Genomic DNA, 9275 nt, shown 5'->3' with positions numbered 1-9275 from the left:
ATATATAAAGCCTATTTTAAAATAAATAATAGTAAATATACATGTATAATCATTTTTCTAATGACTCAGCTCCCTTTGCTTCAGATTCTTCGTTTGATATTCACGAAACTCCTCTGGTCTTCTTCCTCGAAACTTAAGTTTGTTTACAAACACGGACAACGAGTTGCGTATTGATATATATATGTCCATGACATTTTTTACGTCAATCATGTAAAAATAGTGTGTTTTTATATAATGTTCAAATACGTCAATTTTGTTTCTTACTATAATTATTATAATAAGTTTTATATGTTAATAAAATTATTTTGAGAGATATATCACTTTAGTCGCTACATTTTCATAACACTATTTTCTTTTGCGGATCGATAATTTTTTTAAAAAAAAATCATTACCAATAATCACGTGATTAAGCACTCCTAGACATGAAAACCTCAAGTCTTTATGTTCATATAATATGTAGTTTATCCAAGTTTCAAGAAGATCACTAAAATTATAATAATATCGTAAAAAAGATCATAAAAAAATCATCTCCCTTGGGCCGAACAGTATTTCAACCAATGATTTTTCTACCAATAACAAAGAACAGGAAGTGCACAGCCCGGAGACTGTAAATTATTTCAACTCTTTGAAGGAAGACGGTAGTAAAAGGAGGCTATAGTTCAAATTTTCCTTTTGCCCAGACATTGCCGTTGAAGCTTGCAGTGCTTGCCTTGCACTTCACGTTTTTTTATCAAGACGTCAATACCTCTTAACAATTAAAGGCAGATTATGATAAATCTTTTCATCTTGTTGATAATATGACAGAGGATTAATCAATATAATTTCAAAAAAAATAACCCAATTTGTATCGCGAAACAGATTAATTTGTGAATTGAATAAATAGGTTTGAAACCCAGACCATTTTAATGTGCCTCCGTGATATCGTCAGCACCTGAATAATTTAGTAGACAATATTGTTATGATCTCTTCTTATCTAGGAATAGTAAAGTGACCTGTAGGCCTAGTCAGAATCGAAGTAATATCTCATAGCACCTGATCGACTTTTACAGATCAATTTATTATGAAGGTCAATGTACATTTCAGGTTTCATTATTCAAATTTTCTGCGCACCTGTTAGGTACCCATAATGTAAATAACTAAATTCAAAACCTCCTCGTGAAATCAGACCATTGACGTACCAAAGTTTTCAAATTTATATACAAATGTTGTTAAACACCAAGTAAGTCGGGCCAAAGTTCGCAATGTAGGGGTTTCAAACAAGAACTTACTTATTGCTGGTTGTTAAATAATTGGAAGTAAATATATAAACTGTTAATATTTCTTATGTTTATCATATTCAAGAGCACTGAAGTGTACAAGCCAAATATTATTACATGTATGTATTTCTGTGTCATCAAACAATGTCGTCGGAGCTGATCAAGCCCAGTTAGTACACAAAGGTCACAGAAAAATATTTTCACGAGTTGACTTTGGCCTGTTAGGTACTAGCAGTAAACCAGAAGTCAGAAATTAAAAGTATGAAATGCTTTAGATTTCATTTTAAGGATTTATGCAGATATATCAGTCCTCTTTTGAACATGGATTAAATTATATGCATTGCAGTGTAAGGAGCTTTCCGGGAGAAGCCTCAATATAGGGGAGTCTGGTAATGTGTACATGTCTCTGGGAGAAGTCTCAATATAGGGGAGTCTGGTAATGTATACATGTTTCTGGGGAAGTCTCGATATAGGGGAGTCTGGTTATCGGTTCCGACAAAATAACATGATTTGTAAATTTTTGTAAAGAGATCCAGGTTAACACATGTTTGAAGTTATAATAGTTTGTGATTTTAAACTTTGTCCATGCACATTGAATTTGAGATATCAATTTATTCAAGTTACTTCAACCACATATAAGGTATATAATATTTAGAACACAAAAGAAACATAAAAGTTGGTACAGTTTTTTTTATACACATTTAAGGGGTAAATGAAGACGATTTTTGCATATTTTTGCTTGGAACATAGTTACAATTTTACAATGCGTAGGTGCTCATCATTTTAACCAGTGTACAAAATAAAGTGTATGGCACGAACTTTGCCATCATAGGCCCCTTGCCTAGATCAGAAGAGACTAAAGTTTTTAAATTGCTCTTCTTTTATATGTGGCCATTTTTATTTTTATGATCAATTAACATTCCTAATGGTCTAGATATTGTAAAATGTATGTGCATAAAGATCTAACCACCATATGAATTATAAACTATTGTCCATTGCATGACTGTATATGTACTTTGCAATATTCAACATCAATATTCTGCAATATCTCAATATAGACACATTACGTAGACGATTATATTTACATAACGGGTATATTCTGTATGTAGGCAAAATACACAAACATTTTACGGGAATTCTATCAAACACGGCAACCAACATTTGATTTCATAAATACAGTTAGGAAGATGATCAAATATTCAGTAATTCGATGTTAATCTATTACAATTTGATTTCTATTGTCCAGCGTGTTTGAAATAGCATTCTTTTGAGCTACATGGATAAATCTGGCTCTTCAAATCCGTCAAAGTTATGTTTATATATTGTAACCATTTTCAAATTTATATCATTGTCTTATAAAAGTTAGTACAATCTTTCTGGATCAAATTCTACACTGCTTTATGAACAACTTTGTAAACAAATAAAGATTTACATCCAATTCTGTTACTTTGTTTTTTCCATTTTATCTGCAACTCACAGGAACTTGTTAAACTATATCCAACAACAGGGGTGTACATGTTCAAGAGATTACAATGTAATAAACAGCACAATAAACGGTCATATTTGAATAAAACTTGAGTTTTTTATATTTGTTAAAAAACCCCATATAATTCTTTAGTAAGTGAATGTTTTTAAAAAAAATAGTTATACATATAAATGATATAATTTTTGTGAAATTTTCCAAAAGTATAAGATTTTGGTTTTTTTAAACTGTCGTACCCTCATTAGATTTTCATAAATTATTGATAAGCTAACATGATGTATCTTGGTGCATAATTTGATAAACTATGAGATCATGCTTCATTGTGTTAGAATGTGACTGTTGAAGTTTTGGACCTTGTGATATTCATAAACGATTAACGTTTCAGGTGGATTTGCGCATGTACGCGGGAAAAGTAATTCAGAAAAGCAACTTGCAGAACGAGGTAATACGACAGGTTTGTTTACAGTTGTTTGAATTCATATAAACAGGTTTGTGGGCTTTTAACGGGAAAAATATCAGATATTGTCTGCTGCATTCAATGAGGACAGTTGCCTATCGGTGTCGATGACAATCGATGAGAGCTCTTTTGCAATTGACCAATATTTTCATACATTTGACAACATAATTATATAATAATAAAAAAGAACGTCAAGATTATCACACCTGGGGCCCCTTGACACAAAACATGCATAAAATTTATAGATTTTAAGTAATCGAGTAATAACTAGTACACAATATTTTATCATTCAAACAAAGAATATAATACCAGAGACATAATTTTGTTTCCTTTATGAGTTAATATCTTACTTAACAAAGAAAACACGCCGCTGTGTGACCCCACCTGTCTATAGCAGAAAGCCATCAAGCTCATAGTTAAACATGAAATTTCTAACACGTGTCTACCGCTCAAAGTGGTCTTTAATATAGATATTCAACGTTTTCTATCAAATTGGTTTTTTCATCTTTCTTTTCTCCCCGAGAGCGTTATTCCACTGCCAAGCAAGTTTTTGTGTCGACATCTTATGTATGTTCTAAAATAATTAGCTTGTCACATCACGTGCTCATGATTATTTCAAAGTTGGGCGTTTACTACTGACCAACCCGGGGAGTAAATATAAATGAATTAGAATTTATATTTAATACTTTAAATGCGTTTGATTCAAATTGTATAATTTGCAGAAAGTTTATAACTTTTGTACCATAATTGTAAAACGCAAACATTTCTTTATTTTGAAATTTTCATTTCAAACGGCATATATACCTTTTACGTTTGAGGTGGGTTTGCACATGACATGTGCCAATTTTGTCATTTTAAACTATTTCATGGACTCAGACCTTAATTAATGTTGCTTATTCAATAGAATGACATCTTAGAAAAAAAAGATTTAAAAAAAAGGATATATTGACGTTTTTGGCCTTTTTTTAACGTTACCGAAATTTACAGACACCGTGCGCGACGTTTTACACATTTTCTTTTTACCATACGTTGTAAAAATTAAGACATATGGAAGTGTCTGAAGTGTCTACCTTTGCCAATCGAAGTGACATTAGGGTCAAGTTTATTAGAAAATCTGTGTATTGAACAGACGTTGACACGAATTGAGATTTTTTTTGGGGGGGGGGGGGGGGGGGTAGGTAAAAAATAGTTTGCATGTGCAATTTCATTGATCGAAATTTCAATGCTAGAATTTAAAGTATAAGAGAGACACAAAGATAAAAACATCGCATCTTTGCTCATACCGTCGCATCTTCGCAATTTCGCTCTTTCGCCTTTGCAACTTCGCATTCTCGCATGTTCGTAAAAGTGAAAGCGCAAAGAAACACCATTATAGTGTTTGCATTTTCATCAACAATCTAGTCACGGCAGTTAATTTGTGAAGTTCTATGAAGGATAACTCTTCCTTCAGGGACGCCGACTTTATTTTCATTTTGTTTACAGCATTTTATTTAAGTTTGTTTTTTTCCGACTTGGCTGAAATACATGATTGACCTTAATTCAATTTAGACGTTCTGTATTTGTAATCCACAAATACATGATAATTAATCGATTTCTGGCCACAAACAATCATAATTCAACGTAGCCTTCCAACATCTTAAATTAGCCGCTCGCGACAAGAATTTTACTAGCCATGTTCATTTCTTAGTCACCGCTACCCGGTTTCATTTTTAGTCCAAAATATCTGACGTGTTCCTGGCTTTTTATCAATTTTGATATTTTACTTGCCATGCAAATATCGTTTTTGGACTACTACATTGTTTGTATAAGCAGCATTTGTTTTTCTCAAATAAATAATCTTGATGTCACCGGTCACCAATCGCCGATTCATTCATTGCGCATCTCAATGAGTTGGCATCAATGGCAGCGGCATCGTATCCGCTCCACTCTCTATGAAATATTTAAGGAATAAGGAATCATTCTTTGAGTATTGTGAGGTGATAATTTTGGTCGGGGCGTGGTCAAATCCAGTAAAGCCCGAAGGACTTTATGATAGATTTGACAACGCATCAATAAATCCTTACTACTTATATTTTTATTATTTCCAATTTCTATACTTTAAATCATGTAGCACATGCTATGTATTACTACGCGGTGCAGCCAATTATGCTATAAGACACGCCCATTTTGTGTCACTCACGTTTTCTGAAATTATTGGGCTTTAGGCTTCAAAATTGATTCGTACTGTTATTACAGACGAAGACAGTTAAAAATGTAAATATTTCTATATATACATATGTATTTCATAGAAAGTAAAGCGAATACGATGCCCCTGTGCATTACTGTTCATATTTATAAACACGGCGGATTTAAACCTACGTCACCTTCATTCGATTAACAACCTACAGAATTTGAAGTCGCGCTTGATAAGAGTCGCCGTTGCCGAATTGCTAGTGTACAGGGTCGAAGGTTTGAAATCGGAATCCGGTATGGCCGTTTTTTGGTTTTTTTTTTAATTTCCTTTCATCTAAGGTCGAAAATCGATTTTTCTCTTAATTACTCATTAATTATCAATATTTTGGGAAATTTTAGTAAGACACGATAGAAGGTCTGTAATTGCCCAAAGAAACTGTTAAGGTTCTTAAATGCATATTCTTCTCGAAGCACGGTATAACCCTACAAATATTTGTGCCAAAAGGCAAAGGTGTAACAGATCGGTATACGTATTACCGAAAATTATCACAAACGACACCTTGTGCCAAAATTTAGGCATGTTTGTTTAAAGATGATAATGCTCCATCACATACGTCTAAGCTTGTGAAGCAATTTTTGAAGACGGAGAAGGTTACAGTCTTGCCACGTCCACCAAACTCTTCATCTTGGCTAGCGAAGATGGGGAGCAAAGTGGACCGAAAACCCTTGGCTAGCGAAGATGCAAACTCTTCAGCCCCATGCAACTTTATATAACCCAGTGCAATATAAGTTTTCATAATTTAAAATCTCATTTCAATTAAATTACATTAAGGAAGTTGAATGGTCAACAAGTTAACCATCAGATCTACCTTAAAATATCTGACCTGATTTCTTTTATAGCCATTAAGTATTACTGGTATTTGGTAAATTTTATAATCAATCCTATTAAATCTAAAATTTGAATATCTCCCTTTATCTTTCTACATGTGTAGATTTTCCTCTTTAGGAGATCAATATAGTCTAAAAACCACCATTTCTAGACAGCGCCGTGTTTTATTTAGCATATAGTTCTGAATACATGAAACAATAGGTACAGTGAACAAAAAAGATACCGAGGTAGAGTACATAAAATTATCGATAAAGAAATGGTTTTAAACATTAATTTCAAGCATGGAAAATTTGAAATACTCTTCTTCGTTTTAACAAATCTTAATTAAATGTATTCATTTCCATAAATTGTGTATATTCTAGTGTTCATTTTGATTTACTTTGCATTTACAAAGTTAACACAATAATTGGCAAGTGGTATTTAAAAGAAAAACAAGTACATGTATGTGTAATATAATTCAGATATTAAATTTGTCACTGGTTACAGGAAATAATATCATGGTATATGTTCCCCATAAACTACTTTTATCTGATGCAGATATATATATAACCACTAATAAAGTTATTATAAAAATCCTTCATTGATCATTAATATAAACACTAACTAAGTTGTAGGTTTGGTGCTGAGGGAGTGACGGTTGGAGCAGTGTCACTGCTTCCGAACAAGTTGAACACCTCGATGTACATGGAGCCGTGAGAGAGCGCTAATTTAGGCGGTCCGTCAGGGCGGACGTTGATTTCTTTCGGTCTGATGATTGGACAGCTGGACTTGACAGTGCCATACAGCACACCCTCCATTGTCAGAATATGGATCGTGTTCGATTTGGAATCCGCTACAAACAGGAAACCTCTTCCATCTGTGCACGTTCCAACTGGCTCCAGAAGCGGGTACTGCTCCGATCCACTGTACTGTCCGATACGCGCGCCCGTTTTGCTCAGGAAAGTAACAGCATTTTTTCTCCAGTCACAAATTATAATTGTGTCTTTGATTGACACATCGATGGAACGAACGAGAACTTGGGGTGGTAAGGGAAACTGCGCAAGGAGAATTCCACCAGTATTGATGACGTCAATGCCAGAGGTCCCGAATGGAGACGAGACGCCACAGACAAGACAGCCATTCTTTTGCTCGTAAGCAATGCAAACGTATCCTTTCCTGGTAGCAATCCGGTGTCTTATCAACAGCATCCGTCCCTCCATTATCTGAATCAACATAACCAGTTTCTGTCGGGGAACAGTAGTGGCACACGTTAGTGGGTTATTCGTCGTTTCTATGACATTCACAGTACACACATCCCAAGGTTCTCCGTCCATGAATTTTAGACTGTGAAGAAATTCACCCGTTTCTGTAAACATCTTGATCTTACTATTGAAACGATCGACCAGTACAAGTTTATCTTGCAGCCATGCTATTCCTACTATTGGTCCACTGCGCGTGTCGTCAGGGAGCTGCGTTCGAATTGATCGCGCATGCGTTGCATATTGCAATGGACTTGAAGTGTGTATGACGTGTACACTGTCTTCTCTATACATTATTCTTTGTGGAACACGGTTTCTTTGTCCTGTTCTTCGTGGCGACGAAAGCCCGGTGGTATTAGATTCTAATGTTCGGGTTGAACTTAGCAAATGTTTTTCTCTACTTTGAAGTTCTTGGGACAAGTTGAACGAAAACTGGGGAGTTCTTGTGTTGTCTGTCTCGCTCTCTGCAACCGCCTCCCAGTAAGACGGGGGTTGTTCCTCGTCGTTTCTATCAATAAGCTGTAAATTCCTTGACATTTGGTCTGAAACTGCGCTCAAATCGCCTGAAGGACTTTGTGTTGAAATTTCTATGTTCCTGGAAGATATCTGTCCAATACGAGATGTATGAGTTTCGTTAGTCAGCGAATCGTTTGGCATTCTGATGTTTGCAATTGGTGGTGTCTGGGTCACGTGTTGGTGGGATGGTACATTTTCCGCTGTGTGGTCGATACCATCTTGCCCTGCATGATGTACAGATACAACTTCTTCAGTATTGTCGTCTCTAAAATATTGATTTGTCGGCGTCATTTCTTGTCCACTTTCATCTGTCTCGTCGTACGTACTGGGTCTTAGCTCTGGATTTTGAGATTGATTTACTATAGCTCCAAAGTTTGAAGATAAAATGAGGTCTCTCTGTTCGTGACCCGCTAGGAATCTAACGTCACATCGCATGGATTTAATATCATCCATCATACGTCGACATCTTCCCAAGTATGTAATAATCCCCTGCCTAAAATCTTTCATAATAGGGTTAGCTCTATTTGTATAAATTTCGCTAAACAATTTAAAAACAGTTTCAACATCCTCTAACACTCTCTGCCTTCTTCCGTTTCCCTTTGAACTTTCGCGATCATATCCCTCAAATATCGTTTCTAATTCGTTAAGAATGTCAGAACATTGCTCTTCTAAGTAACTGGTCAAATCAGATATTAATGAATGGTAAAATTCGGTTATTCTCCCCCGAAGACATTCTTTGTGTCCACTAACTTCGTTCATAGAGTTTTCCATAGCTAACCTGACACCATGTTTTATATTGTCCACCAATGTTTCAACCTCATTTATACCATCTTCATCCTTTGGTAGGCTGGTCTGTCTGCAGGAGTTAGCCTGCAGGGCGAGTTTTCTGACCTGACTTTCACAAACCTTCAGTGGATCGGTCGGTTTTTGGCATATATGACAGAGAACACAATTTCTTTCCGTGTCCAACAACTCTCGCTTGATGCAGTTTGAGCAAAACACGTGCAGACATTCTAATTCTTGTGGTTCATCAAACAGGGTGCTACATACTGCACACTTTAAATATTCCATCTTGGCTTGTGTACATTACTGACATACCTGTCTCAGGTAAAAAGGTGGGTTCGATTTTCAATTAAGCACTTACGAAGCAACATATACCTTAGCTATCAATTCGTTCAGTTAGCCACGAATGACTTATATCATTGATCGTTTATGAAACGGCATAAAATATGATGAAATTCTTCGTCAATCTTTAACACTTATC

The 9275-nt window shown here is 35.2% G+C and overlaps 1 protein-coding gene across 1 annotated transcript; it reads right to left on the bottom strand.

The window, feature by feature from the left end:
• Window positions 1–6856: 6856 nt before the first annotated feature.
• On the bottom strand, window positions 6857–9082 carry LOC128182171 (uncharacterized). Its single transcript, XM_052850777.1, has one exon. It carries the CDS (start codon window positions 9080–9082, stop codon window positions 6857–6859), a length of 2226 nt encoding a protein of 741 aa, XP_052706737.1.
• Between the last annotated feature and the right edge of the window lie 193 nt (window positions 9083–9275).

The sequence above is a fragment of the Crassostrea angulata genome, chromosome 4 (genome assembly GCF_025612915.1).
Source record: "Crassostrea angulata isolate pt1a10 chromosome 4, ASM2561291v2, whole genome shotgun sequence".
NCBI classification, from domain to species: Eukaryota; Metazoa; Mollusca; class Bivalvia; order Ostreida; family Ostreidae; genus Magallana; species Magallana angulata.
Note: the sequence above shows the minus strand (reverse complement) of the source record. Positions and strands in the feature narration are given on the sequence as shown.